The sequence below is a fragment of the Excalfactoria chinensis genome, chromosome 10, assembly GCF_039878825.1.
Source record: "Excalfactoria chinensis isolate bCotChi1 chromosome 10, bCotChi1.hap2, whole genome shotgun sequence".
NCBI lineage: Eukaryota > Metazoa > Chordata > Aves > Galliformes > Phasianidae > Excalfactoria > Excalfactoria chinensis.
The window spans coordinates 8295861-8310841 of record NC_092834.1 but is presented as its reverse complement, the minus strand read 5'-3'; the positions used below and the strand labels follow the sequence as shown (position 1 = coordinate 8310841).

Sequence of the window (14981 nt, the reverse complement as noted above, 5' to 3'; positions counted from 1 at the left end):
CTAGATTCATACAGTAGCCATCATTTATTAACTGTTATTTATATTATTCTGCACATGGTACTGACAGAATATGTTGTTTGTCTGAATTTAATGGATTCACTTAAAATTTTAGAGGGAAGAATGAGAGCCAAAGAAATGATGTGTTTTATATAACGCTGAAGTTTCCTGACTAAATATTTACGTATTTCTTTTAACATAGCATAATATGAATGCATTTGTAAGCTCATCAAAGTAATGTCTTTGCAGGTCGTGTGTATGCCGTCTTGTCCAAAAGAGAAGGCAGAGTGTTACAAGAGGAGATGAAAGAGGGAACGGATGTGTTTATTATTAAGGCAGTCCTGCCAGTAGCAGAAAGCTTTGGTTTTGCTGATGAAATCAGGAAGAGAACTAGTGGCCTGGCCAGTCCGCAGCTGGTGTTCAGCCACTGGGAGGTAAAAACATCTATTCACTCCATCTGGTTTGATGATCTATTTCCTGTAGATGTGGCAAACTGGAATAATGAATGGAAAAGGTTAAGTTTTGGTCAAGATGTTTGATTATTCATTTTTGAAATGAGGAAGAAAAAGCTTTATATTGGCCTTACTTAATTTAAGGTTGATGCTGTTCAGAAATGGAGTTATACTTTCTTGTGGTGGGATGCTTTTTATTTCAATATCAACAAAGTGCTTCACAAATGAAACTGATTCTTCATAAATTGGTTTCTGTAAATATTACGCGCCTTTTAAAATAAATTATCTGATAAACTTGTTGGGGTGGGGACATAGGCTACTGCTAATAGGAAATGCAGCAAGACATCTAATTTATCTGACAGTTATCCTTTCAGTGATTAACAGATGCTTCAAGGTTTTTTTGTCCTCACGTTTTCCAACTCTACATATGTTTCTGTGTTAAAAGGCAAATGGAATTGATTCAATTCTTTCAAAATCAGGTCTGGTCACAGTAAATGGAAGTGTCCTCAGAATCATTTCCTTTGTTCGTTTTTGTCACCTACGGAAATGAACGGGTTTAAGTAGAGGTGTAAAGGAAATACTGAGATGGGAAAGCTAATAAGAACTGTTATCAATTGAGAGCGCACTTCATTTTGTTCCTACAGTGCCGATTTTCAAGGAGTAAAGCAGAAAGCTTTAAATTAGAGTTCTTCGTTAAAGCAAAACAAAGCTGCATTGTAGGCGGCCTTGGAAGACTTAATTGAAGGAGCTAAAAATAGATTCAGGATAAAGAGTCTAAACCAATAACATGAACTTTTTAAAATAACCGAAGTCTAGATTTTGAATTCCTTCAAGGTCAGATGTGCCTTTATTTGATGTGATGTTAGGACCATAGAAGCTTTTGTTAAGTGGCTTAGAAAGTCTTAGTTTTATTGTTTTATCTTCAATTTTGTGACAAATGTCAAGTCTGTGAGTGCAAACAACTGCAGATTTTTGATGTCAGGAGTACTACGTGTTGTTCCAGGTATGGTCCATTCACCTCTGTTGCTCTGTAAAGTATGTGCTGGTTTTTTTTATACTGTGTGTATTCTTCCTCATTTTCTTATAGCTAAATTGTCCTAATAGGAGTATGTGTTAAATACTTCAGTCGCAGTATTTCTTTCTTAGCAATTCCTGCAGCTGCCTCAGGAATTTTGTGTGAGTTTTAATTGGAAAAAGAGCATCTCCGAAAGCCAATCATTTGCTATCAAAAGAGTTGAGAATTCTTGAAACAGTACTTCTCGTCTTCCTTGGCAGCACTACCTTGCTGGTGCTAAAAGTGCAATGGATAAAATGCAGCCCATATAAATAGCGTGTGGTCAAAAAATAGACAACAGCTACTTGGTGTGTAAAGGGATGTGAGCCAGTACAGATTAGATACTTTGAACCCGTAAGTATTGGCAGGATTGTGTACAGTAGATCTTTTTTTTCCCAGTTTTGGATGTCCTCATCTGAAGTGCAGCTGGTGAGGTTTTGTGGCTTAACTGGTCTTTTGTCTGAAGTGTCTCTTGTATCAGTGCCCCAGAGGGATGTCAGTCAGAAGGACGATAATTCCAGCTAACCACTGTGCTGTGCCAGTTTCCTTAGGATTTGTGGCTACTGTGCTGCAGTGCTAAGCAAAAACTGAAATCCCTTGCCTCCGTGACCTTCCCTTCTACCCCCAAACTGTGCCGTATATTTTTACACTGTCAGATGTTAGGAATTTGACATAAAGTGTTCACACAGTTGCAGGTATGCATAGGAGAGGGGGATTTCAAGCAGCTGGTGACATTTTCTTGAATTAACCCTCAATAGAGGTTGTAATTGTAGCTAGTTTGTTAAAATCTAGGGGTAGTAGGAAAAGTGACTGTGTAAGCCGGTCACCTTTCCACCTGCTGGGGAGGACTGTTTTTTTTTGTTGCCTTTTAAATCATTGTGACATAACGAGCCCTTTACTAAGCTACAGGCAATGTTGGCTCCGTGCAGCCATGGCAGAGTGAATGCATTCTATTCTCAATTCCTCAGCTAAATAAATACCAATTTCAGAATCTCTGGTGGCGGTATAACAGGTAAGCCAGAAGAAATAGTTTGTGTCTCAGATCATGTGAGACATTTGTAAAGCTTTCCTCTGGTTCTCCTGCTAAAAACAGAACAAGGGAACAGTTTTCATCAAGTATTGGGTGTGACTTTGATAGTCTGAAGTTCCTGGTGAGTTCATGGTGTCCATGGTGTATGCTTAACAAATGCCATTCATTTTATTTGCATGCCAATTATTTCATGTATCATACCGTAAGATAATAACGTGAACTCTGTGAGATCTCATGCAGTGTTTTCCTTATTTGTTGAAGATAGATAGGCTGTGTGGTAGCTACTGGGTTTTCATTCACGTTTGCTGTGTTACTGAGTGTGTGTCTGTTGCTTTAACTGCATTCTGTGTGATCCCTTCTGTGCCACTCTGCATTGATTCAAAGTGGTGTTTCTTCAGTGTGCTTTGCTTATTACCTGGGTGCCCAGGGAAAACGTGGGTTTTTCTACACAGATTGCTTTTGTCCCTTTGCTTTTCCCATTTCACATTTGAAGTACCTCTTTTTGGTATTTTTAAATTTTCAAGGACTTAATCTCATGGCAAATATATGTATGAAGGATATTTAAAGAGATTAGGATTGAAATTGATTTTCTTTTTTTTAATTACTATTATTTTATTAATATGACTTGTAGACTATAAAATAAGGGAGATCAGTGATAGCACAGATGTTTAAGTGAGCCTCTGGAAATGAAATTTCCAGTTAATTTGTCTTGTGTAGTTAGTATCACTCCAGCCCCAGGGAATGGAGCAGTGCATGTATCCATGTATCAAGGTCTATCTTGTCAGATATGCCTTTGTTTTATTCACTTCTTCTGTCATACTTAAATTTATTTCTGCCTGTAAAGAATAACCAGCACCGAGAGCTTTCATTTTTTCCCAGGTTAAATAAATACATGTTAAAAGATAGTCAAGTAGTAATTTTCCTTATGCTATTCCTGTGTTAAGCGTGTTGGGTTGACTTGGCTTTATTTTCTTTGCTTGTGATTTAAACTTTCCTTTGAATTCCTAGTTAAAAGTACATAGCTTTGAGGTGATGAATGCCTTCTATTTTTTTTAATCCTTGGATTAATAATATACATTTGGTTGGAGTGTAACTCTAGTAGAGCAGTAACTTGTTGCACTGAGTCATGCCATTTTGTCTTTTCATGAAGATCTTTGAGCAAGAAGATATTTATTATGGAGCAGCACTTTAGAATAATGGAGCTCTAATCCCATTTGGGAAATGCATTATAGTGAAAATAATGCATGTGGCTCAATTCAAATGACAATTGTCTGCAACTGCAGAAGCATTCAAAGAACTGCTTCTTGTAAAGCTCTGAAATGTATAGTTTTCCTGTTAATGCACATCTTCAGATTGCATTGGTTGTCTTTTATTCCTGGGAGAGGAGGGGGATCTGTACATACGATTGATCTGAGTTCTGTTTGACTATACCTTATGAGCAGAATAGTGCCTAGGCTCCGCTATAAGGCTCTGTAGAAAGGTAAAAGAAGGGCTGCATGTAATATATGATAAGAATCTGATGTGTTCTGAATCACTGGAAGATTTATATTCTGATTTTTCTATTCATTCCTAATTGTCAGTCATTTTAGTGCTCACATAGAAGATAAGGGTTTAATGTAGAAGTTGCTGGATGAGGTTGTTTGGCCAGCATTAAACAGGATGTAGAGCACAGTAATGAGATACTCTTTAATAGATTCCATGAACCTTTATTAGGTATAAATGGTGACTTTATATCTTAGTGCAAGTGTCAGCTTAGGCATGCTAAGGAATTCTAGGAGTGACCTGGAACCTTTCAAATATGAAAAGGTCTTTATATTAACCAGAACATCTGAAGCTAATTAAGGTAGTAAATAAAAGCTGTGCAGCTTTGATTTTCCTATGCGTCTCTTAAGTAACAGGAAAAAGCACGACAGTAAAGCCACAGGTTTCCTTATTTTCTTTCCAATTCCCTAATCCTTGTTTGTAGCTACTGACTGAAGTCACAGCTAAAGCTCAGCTGTCACTGATCGGAGCACAAACAAGGATGATGAGCCAAAGTAAACGTCCATGAGTTTATTTTCTAACGAAATGTGCAAATGTTCATTATGACAGTGTTTATTGACAGAAGTAATGTCATATCTGACTTCCTGTGTTTTAAAGCCCGTGCCATCCCTTTTGAATATTGTCATTGGAATCTCTGGATTCTTCTGGAATTCTTTGGGTGCTGCAGTTACTTTGTAGTGAATTTTCAATGTTGTCATTAACCTACAGGTTAAATGTTTAAAGCTTGAATGCAAGTTATTCCATATTCTCTAAATTCCTCTCTGAAACAAAACTCATCTGATTGTTTTCTCATTTTTCCAGGCTTTTGCCAGATGACTGTAGAAATGAAATACATGAGCTTGTGAATTGGATTTATGCTTGTACACTCTTGGTCTTTCTCTCATTGTATTTTCTCAAAACCATGTAATTTACAATCATGAGCTTTTGCAAGGAAATACAAGGATACAGGGAGAAATAAAGCAGTGAGATTTTTGTCAAGTTATGAAGTGTGCTATCTATATTATAGAATTATATGTAATAATCTTAAGAAGATGTATTTGTTTCTTTGCTACAAATTGATGTATAGTGATGCAAAGTGGCCACATCCTTCTGAGAAGCCCAGGTTTGACTACAGGATAGTGAAAGAATTGACAAAAAGGGAGACTGAAGATGAGTTGGATTCCTTTTTTCGTTGTTCTTTCAGGATATGATATAGAGATTAGCTATTTATAAATGGACAAGCTGGTACACAAAGTATTTGGTACAGTGTGGAAATTTGTGTTTCAATAACATAACTGTGACTACATCATTAGTTTTTTTTATCCTAAGAACTTTTATGTGTAGGTACTTCTTAAAATTTGTAAGTATATTGTATGTACTTTTCCTCCCACCTCCTACCATCTCATCCTCATCCCCAGCATAATGTTTTATGAGTGTTTCAGGTGCTCAGCACTTTGCACAGTTGCTCAGTTCTCCTAAGTGGGAACAGCTATGACACCTGCTTCCCACTGGAATTAAATGGGTGCAATTCAATCTACCTGCTTTTACTGGGTATCCTTCCTGGTACTTTCTGTGCTGGAAACACTGCCAGCTTCCAAGCTTCTCTCTCACCATTTTGTTATGCTCAGAGCAGAAGCGTTTTTACAGCATGACTCAGCTTATTATTAAAAACTCAGTTTGGAGATGACGGCTTTTCAAAGTCATTTTTCACATAAACCTCAGCAAACTTCTGCCATGTTGCCTGAAAGGTAGGGGTGATTTCTGATTGACAAGGCTGATTCAGGTATCTAAAAGATGTATCAGCAATATGCATATTAGTTATGTAGTCTTTGCCATTACTGAGTGCTGGTCACCATTTGGACTGTCAGTGTACTTGAAATATGTTTCTAGCATTGATTTCTCAAAGGTAGAAATGATTCCATTACCCCGAGGTGTGCTTGCCCTTAGACATGGTGCATAGTAGTTCTTTTGAAGTTGTTTTTGAGAAACCACTTGTAGCATAATGTTGTTCCTGGCACGCAAAAGCTATCCCCGGTAGTGCTTGAGCACACTGAATTTTGTCACCTTCTTAAATGGTTCACATTGGTTCATGTTACTTGCTGGTCTTGTAGTCTTCTGTAAGACTGCTCTTTATACTCATGGTCCGGCTAAACATTTTCCACATTGATGTTACTTGGCTCAAAAGAAAGTTTTTGTCTCCATCAGACAGTAAGGACCAGGAGGGGAAATGCTACCAGCAACATGGCTGCATTCCCAGATCTGCCTGACCTTTTGGATGAACTAGGCAGATCCAGTCTGTTTGCTTTTGATGCATCTCTCAACCTTGTTTTGCATAATTAGACTGCCTGAGGCAGAGGCTGTTTCATGCCATCGTTTTGTGAAATACACCAGACAATGGGGCACAGACCACTATTGGAGCCTTCTGGGTGCCACTGAAATGCAAATAATAAATCATCCTCGTATTAAGGCTTAAAATTCCAAGTTCTCTGGAATTGAAAGTAATTCGTTCTAACTCAAGTCTTGAAAAGTTTGATGAACTTACATAATCATTTGCAGAATTTAGTACATACTGTATTGTCTTTCAGTACTGAAATAGTACTCATATTATTTGCATTTTTATTGGTTAATTATTACAGGCATTCAGATTATGTCTGAAAAAGATAGGAGCATGCATTGCTTGAATATTTAGTGTGTAAGTTGTTAGGCTAAAAGAAAATGACAGCTGTTTTGCCCATGTTACTCTGCAAGCTGTTACTAAAGAAGCCTTGGGAGACATTGCTGTTTGGGTGTGTTAGTTTGAATAGTTGTGATGTTTAATGAAACTTCTTGCTTTGGAATGACTTATTTTTCCTCAAGAATACATCTACACTTAAAGTATTTGAAGTAATCAAATCTACTTTTAAAATATCTAATCCTTACTGATTTCATTTTAAACGCTGCTTCTTTTATACCTAGAATTGGTGTGTAGTTCTGCAGCGAGCTATGGAACACATTAATTAGCCTGGATTTCACTGATTGTTGTTTCCTTTCCTTTAATTCTTTATTTTTTGGTTTGATCCCATGGACCTTCCAGAGCACACAGTAGTTGCTCTCTGATCATTTAGGATTCTATCCAGACAAAAACGTGATTTCTGTCACGGATTCCAGAGTCTCCCCCATGCGCTTCCCATGAATACAGACAATAGTTCAGGGGTTCTGATTCCAGGAAGCCCAGACCCACGGTTCTGCCAGCTACCACTGTAAGCAAATTGAATACAACAATCATGGAGCATCGGAGGGAAACATACTTTCTGTTGGTTGTTGGGTATTTTTTTGCCTTCTTGCAGCGTATGTACAGAGCGTGGGGAACGGTGGTTGCCAACTGCTAGGAGCATCTGCTTTGTTCCATTAACGTGATATGAAGAGAAGAGTAGTCTACTTTTGTCCTCAGCTTCACTTACTGAGTCAGAACTTAAGAATCAGAAAATCTTCTTTTTTGTTTATTTTTTTAACACTGTGTGAATAACACCTCTATGTAGTTACACTAGAGTTATATTAACATGGCTATTTGCTGACTTCTTAAAGGAAGAGCACGACTGATGCCTCCATTTCCAGCTGACTCAGTGGATCTGGCTTCCTCTTTCTCTTTGTCACAGTGTTTGTAGTAAACACTTTGTGTTTAATTAACCACATTTTCTACAGTATGTCCACACCATTCACTTGGGAACAGCCCTCAGAAAGTGGAATTCTCAAGTGTCCCCATAACTTGCTCCAGACGCAGAATGTAATGCCAGAGCTGTTTAGACACGATGAGATGCAAAGCCGGTTCCTGCAGGTACTGATGTGGCTTTCAAAACCTAATTTTGGTCTCATTCCAGTTCTGCTCTGCACAGTGCAGTGGTATGTTAGACCTGTAAGTTCAGTCTTAAGTGTTTCCTTCAAGAACCTTGTTTCTTTCGGAGTGTAATCTGGGAGTTAGGTAACTTGCTGATGTGAAAGAACTTTATCAAAGGGAATAGTAACAGCCCTTTAAATTGGTATCGTTTGTAGCTGCATGCTGTCCCTCAGCAATAGTTCTGGAGTGTGTCTATTGAGTATGAGTCACTTCTCATTCCTGTGTTTCTTCTTGAACTTGGACATTTTCATTTGTTCTGCTCTTTAGATAGGTCCTGACTAGGGGAAGTCTCTGGTGTTTTTCCAGCATGATGATGATTAGTATGAACATCACAACAACCTGATCCAGTCGGCATGCGATGTTTGCCCAGAAGTTGGGAGGAAAGCTAACCAAAGAAAAAGAAAACAGCAATTTTCACTGTCTTTTTCTTTATTTCAAGTGCATAATCGTGCTCCCTTACTTTCTGTTTTACTGGCATATGCTGTCAAGGAATTGCCTTGAGGCACTGGTAGAAAGTCCCTGTATAAGACATCAGGATGGGTACAGCTCGGGTGGATTCTTCTATGCTTAGACAGCCCTTATTGGTATGTTAAGAATATATGCAGAAACATTTGGAAACCAAAATTTCATACCATATATTTGAGTTCTGCTTGCTTTGGTTTTCAGATAGGCAACTTCATGTATGTTCATTTCCCTCCTGAATAAGTAAGGCTGCTGGTCTCTTCTGGCATATGAATGATATCCTATTTAATTTACCAGGACTATGTATGTACTTAACACATACGAATTTGTTATAGATTTTTTTTTATATTTTCCTTAGGGGCCTAGAATTCTTTTTTACAGGAATTATCTTTCAATGTTTCCTAATAAAAAGTAGCCATCTTCTATGAGGGATGCTCCAAAAGTAATGCTTCTAATTTTATGATATTAGCTGATGAGGTCAGTTGGTGGTGGTATGGCAGTAGAGATTGAACCTTCCCACCAATATTCCGTTATGTGTTGTTGCCGTGTAACAGATGGCAGCAGAGGCTGTTTTGAGGAATACTGTTTTGTAGCTGAGAACGTGCTTTATTGAGCAACAGAATACGTTACTTTGGTCTTAGTTGTGGTCTCTGTGGAAATAAATAGGAGGCATTACTTTTGGGGCAGACTACGTACCATAGTTACTGTCCTAGCTTTCTATATACTGTATGTGTAATTCCACTGATAGTGCTAGTTTTTATTTAGCATATGAGGTATTTAAATTTATTTGATATTTCTAGGAAAAAATCTTTGTCCTAACATATTATTATTCTTTTTCTATTTCCCTCTTTCTGGTTTATGTCACTTAGATGAGCTTTAAGTAATTTTGTTTGTCTTGAAATAGCAAATGGCAGCTACAAGTATTTGTCAAAAGAAAAAGTTTCTAATACAAAGTTAGAATTTAGGGAAGTTTATTCTGTCCTTGTCAGTGCTAATATTAGACTTCAGAAATGATCATGGAGTGATGTTCTCAATTATTGCCATAACTATTGCTGTTCTCACAGTAACTAATACATACCGCGTTCCTTTTCCCATGAGGACTTTGGCAAAGAAATGGATGCAGTGTTCCTGTTCTTCTCGTGGTGAAATGATACTACCTGTAGATGCGTCTAGGGAGGAAATCTACAGTCAGATTGATGAGCAGAAACCTTCAGATCTTATAAATTCTGATAAGACCACGGTGACGTAATATTCTAAACAAGGAATTCCTTCTTCAAAGCTAAAAATTTTATAAAAGCTATTTGTTATTGTTACTGACTGGCCATGAAATGTGTTTTAAAATAAACATGTACAGAGATAAATACAACTGAATTTCAAAAGCTGTCCCATGCTTTCTGTGACGAGTGCTATGTGGTGTTCTTAGCTCATGTGTTCTGCATAAGTAGCCAATAAACTGTCCAGAAAGTACTTTAAAGATTAAAATGACCTGGAATGCACTAAGTATATTAGGAAACCTTTATGCTACTCTATTTTTTTTCCTAGATCATTTCAAGTGATCCATTCTGGGTGCCAACCACTGAAGAAGAATATTTGCACTTTGGGGAAAAGGCAGACTCTGAGAACCAGGCCCGCAAGTACATGAATGCAGTAAGAAAGCGAAAGGGACTTTATGTAGAAGAAAAAATTGTGGAACATGCCGAAAAGCAAAGAACCCTCAGTAGGAATAAGTAGCTGCATCTGTTTCCTTTCTCTCCTGGTTCAGCTAAGTTTTCTATGCGGCAGATTAAAAGATTTCTCCTGGACTTGTTCTTTTACACCATATTTCTTACACTTTCTAATGTTTATCGCTTATGTTTTGAAAAACATAAGCCTTTCCAACTTTCATATTGAGAAAATAGTTTATTTACTTCAATTGTAGGTATATTTCTTGGAATTGGCCTCAGATTTTAAAGCTTTCTGCACTATTGCTGTCACGGGATTGGGAACTCCTAATTTAATTGGTTTCTTTCTGATTTATTGGATGTAATTGCAGTTAGAGCTGGTTACCTAGTCTGTTGCAAATAAACTATGCAATGAATTTAGCTCCTTAATGTTTTTGTCTCTATTTTTAAAATTAATTTTCATTTCTGTAATGTATTTGTTGCCCTCAAGCACTTTCCATAGTTACCTATATGCAAACATGCAAGCCTTCTTGGAGTTTCTGAACTATTTGTTTCACTCCGTTCCTCATGTAAACAGCCATCTAAATGAGGTGATACAGCCTCTACTCCCAGGTTGTAGCAATACATTGTCCTTAAACCAGAGGGCAAAAATAGCACACGTGGAAGACTGTGGACTGCAAACCAGACAAGGCTTTTCTTTTTTCCTCTCCTTAGAAAGGCATCTTGTAAAAAAGTTTACATAATTATCCTAAGCTGGGACCTGCCACCTCTGAACTAGGCACACGGCTATCCCTGCCAATCCTGTTTGAGTATTTACAGACTCTTTGCAGAAATTTCTACTCGTTCATCCTGTTCTCTTGAATATATTGAGGAAAAATGCTTGCAGGAATAATACAAAATGTTTTGCTGTTTGCAGGTGGCTGAGATGTTGAAGTTACCAAAGTGATTCAGACCAACACTAACAAATTCCCCAAAGGTTGGAAGTTTTAGTTAAGAGAAAGGGAAATCTTGCACAAAAGCGACACGATGTATGACCTTGAACTGGAAAGTAAAGGACTTGAATAGATAGGTGGCCCTGAAGAGCTTCTGATATTTATTTGAATGAATGAGTAGTTAAGTCCCTGAATCTTGTGCCAACTGACTTTCTGCTAAATCTGATCTTACTATTGGCAAAATGTTGCTTTTCGGCTAACCATGCAAACAGGCTGTTCTTTACTTTCCAGAGTACAACCACTTTAATTTGTGATTGCCTAGCTTTTCTTTAGCACCTACTTGGCCCTTCTGAATAAATATTCTGTGTCGATTAATGCAGTAGGCAGAAGCTACTCATATCAGTTCTGTTCCTTAGGGGAAAGGAAACTGTTACTTGTTTCACAAGTGGAATGACTCCGACTGCTTAGCTTTTATTTTAAATAGCAGTCTTTTCCACTTTGTTTGCTTTCGTTATGGAAATGCTTCCTTTTAAGATTGTGGTTATGAATTATTCAAGCAGATGATATTTACCTTCCTTAGAAGGTTGTTCCATAAATTATTGTTGTTTTGCAAGGGGTATATCTGCACAGCAGCCCTAATAGTGCTTATACAAATATACTGACGTTGTTTGGGCTTTGCCAGCTGTATATCTGTGGAAGGTACTGCAGCCTGCAGAAACTGCTTAAGACATAAATAAATGTTTGTTTAATGACCCCTTGCCTACTACAGCTACTCTGCTAACTGAATCCAGGGTGCAATTAAGGATGTCTGGCCTGCAGTCATGGAGGTGCTTGCACAGCTGACATAGTGAGTAGCCCTTCAGAGATGGGTAGGTGTTCGTCATAGTTGTGACCACATGATTAACTGTGATCTACTGTACTCATGTAAGCGGAAAGAGCTTTAACATAGGTTTTAAAAGATTTAGCAATAGCTTTCACACTTTATTTTGTTTTCAGATTGTATCTCAAATGGCATGAAGATGACAATTAATTAAGGATGCTGCAACCCTAATATTTGTAAGGGGCAAAAACTGTACTAATTAACGCTAGAAAATCAAACCATCCTATAAGTGCTAAGTCTGCTGTCTTTAGTAATGGCTTCTAGTGCAAAGAGAATCTAATTGCTTACATACAATGAATATTTTTTTCTTTGGATTATTGGAAATTTAGCTTGCAGTAGCTGGTTTCTGCCTATCTTTGTTACATATATATGAGATAATTTTGGATGATCTTTGCCAAGCACGGTAAGTAATTTGCTGATGGAGCAAGCCATGGAAAGATTGTCTTGAGAGGTAGCCATTATATCATCTTCTATCATCAGTTTTTTTGCTAAGCATAGTGCATATTTAAAATGAGCATACGCAACTTTTAAGATACTTTATTTATGTAAATGTTCAATTTTTAACTTTGTGGGGAAAAAAAAAAAAAAAAAAAGTAGGCCTTTGATTAGATTTGGCTCTACTATATTTAGGATCTCTTTCCATATGATAACGTATAAAAGAACGTTAAGTTTCTAAGTGGTAGTAGCTATTAGAGAATGGTAATTATTCACTGGGCAGGTATTCCAAATGATTCTATTTTGTAGAAGAGGGAGGAAAAAAAAGGCACTATATTTCTCCAGTGAAGAACAACAAAGACCAAGCAGTGGCCAGCAAGGCTCTTCCTGTTGGCTCCAGATGTTGCTTTTCTAGCTTTACAAATCTTTCATTTTTCAAGCACTGGTAATTTAGGTCATTAACCATCTTCTTCCATAGAATTTTCTTTTTTTTTTTTTTTTTTTTTTTAATGAACTTCGCGTTTTTAAAGCAGGATTCTAAAGGAGAAATCAGAATGTAATTGGAATGTTGTACTCTATTTTCTTTCCTGTAACTCTATGACCATTTAGGCCATCAGCTGCTCCCTCATTATTAATGCTGATAAGAGCAGAGACACCAGGGGTGCGAAGTATTTTTGTACCAAACAGAATTCCCAAATTAGGTCTGAATACAGTCTCAACTCTCTGAGTAAACTTTGGTTCTTCAGACAGATTGAAAGGGAGCCTTTAAATAAGGAGTATGTTACAGCTAGGCCTGAAATATTGCCATTCCTGAAGAGCACATGGTTGTGTATTTATTGGTGCAGGGAGTCACCTGTTTGTACAGCTACTTGAGACCCAGAAGCCCATGAGGATAAAGGAACTGCAACTGTTTCTGAATGATGCTTCTTTCCACAGATGAAGTGATAATAAGTAGATGAGAGAATAGATGTTTCTGGTATAATTGAGAATCTGCCATTTATGGAGGAGATGACTGAAGGAACAGAAGCTTGCAGATGTTAAAACCTTCTGCACTATGACTTGGCAGCTGCATTGGAACCGCAAATTCAGGTGACTTTTCTCTTGGCTCTGATCATATCAACCTGAGCTCTGTGAGCAGGGTATCTTGAGGACTTGCTTCTTGTTTTACAGTTTCTCCTTTCTGCTTCAGCATGGTTCAAAATGCTGTGTGGACTTATTCAGTGCTTCTTTTTGGTTATCCTTGTAAGCAGAAGTAAAGCATGTGGAGGAGAGGATATGAATACATTCCATTATTTGACCAGCACTTGTTTTTAGTGCATGATTTGAATTCTCACATAACTTTAGATTCACTTTGATTCTTGTTCAGGCTGCTTATGGAAATGGAAGGGTTGAAATTAGGCAAGGAAGTATAGTTTTCCTCATTGCATCATGTGCAGGAGAAGGACAGTCAAGAAAGTAACTCAGTTTTATTCACTGCCTGTTGCAGTGTTGATGCATAATCCTTTGTATTTATAATGTTTTGAAATTCCTCATTGAAGTGTGTTAAATGTTACTAATTTTTGTACTGCTTGGTGTTAGATCCAGCTGAATACATGTGCCTGTGAAGTGTTGCCTGTATGTACATTTCTAATGGTGCTATTTTTCACCGGTTTGCAGTTTTACTCTTCACACTTGTTAGTATCTGTGAATTGCTTCTTGCTTATCTCTGAATAGGGTAATGCTTGAGATAATAACGTGAAGTGTCTGTGTAGGCCTGTATAGGCCTGATTGACTCTACTGGAGCTTAGAAAAATAGTTTGCATGTAAGATAAAACGTTTACATGTAAATACTATTATCAGTATTTCTCCATCATATTTTTCATTGTTTGTTTTGTGCTTTTTTATTCCTTTTGTGCTAAAGGAAATAAGATGAAAATAATTATTGTTTGTAGTTTTTATTAATCAACTGAAGTGAAAAGTTTAGGGGCATTCATTTTGACAGCAGTATCGTTCCGTGATCGTAAAACTCTTGCAAAGCATGACTAATAGGAGGGAAAAATAGATACCTTAAAGTTGTGTGGTTTGGGCAGAGACTTTTGTTTCAACATATCCTGTTTTCCTACAGATGCTTCATATATTTATTTATTTGTAATTACTCATTCCTCCTCCTTCACTTCCTATTTTCCTGAGGGATCCAACTCCATAACCCCTCACTGATGTTTAAAGGAATCTTTTTATTATCAATTTATATAGATATCATTACTGAAGCTACACGTCTTTGTAAAGATTTGCTTACTCTGGAATTGGAACCAAAAAGAAGCAAAGTTTCAGCAGTGTTTCCTTGTTTGCATTTTTGGTGGCTGCATAAAAGAACCATCCTTCACCCTTACTAAAGTATCATGTCTCATAGTTCTCCAGTGAGATTCCTAGGTGCTTTCTGTTTTCCCTTAGAAATGCTGCTAGTGTAGGAAGCTAACAATAAATAATAATCTGTAAAAGCAACAAAAGTAGACTCCTGTCAAAAAAAATCAATAGCCTGTTATTTTAGCCTATGCATTTCCAACTATTTTAGACTATGCATTTCCAACATGCTCTCAAACATGTTTGCTGTCCCCCAAAAGGGAGGGAAATTCAGTAATGTTATTCTGATTTTGTGAAGTGGCCACAAAGCACAGCTGAAATATGCATCTCCTTGAGAGAAGTT

The 14981-nt window shown here is 37.3% G+C and overlaps 1 protein-coding gene across 3 annotated transcripts in view; it reads left to right on the top strand.

The window, feature by feature from the left end:
• EFL1 (elongation factor like GTPase 1) overlaps positions 1-10477 on the top strand; it is a 55892-nt gene extending 45415 nt beyond the window's left edge. For 2 of the 3 annotated variants that reach the window (XM_072345734.1, XM_072345733.1), the window contains exons 19-20: positions 247-431; positions 9933-10476. In XM_072345734.1, coding sequence (XP_072201835.1) covers positions 247-431; positions 9933-10121 — 374 coding nt within the window. In that variant the 3' untranslated portion in view covers positions 10122-10476. Of the gene's footprint in view, positions 1-246; positions 432-9932 lie in introns of all 3 variants that reach the window. The other variant, XM_072345735.1, reaches the window with a different exon arrangement.
• The last annotated feature ends 4504 nt before the right edge of the window (positions 10478-14981 follow it).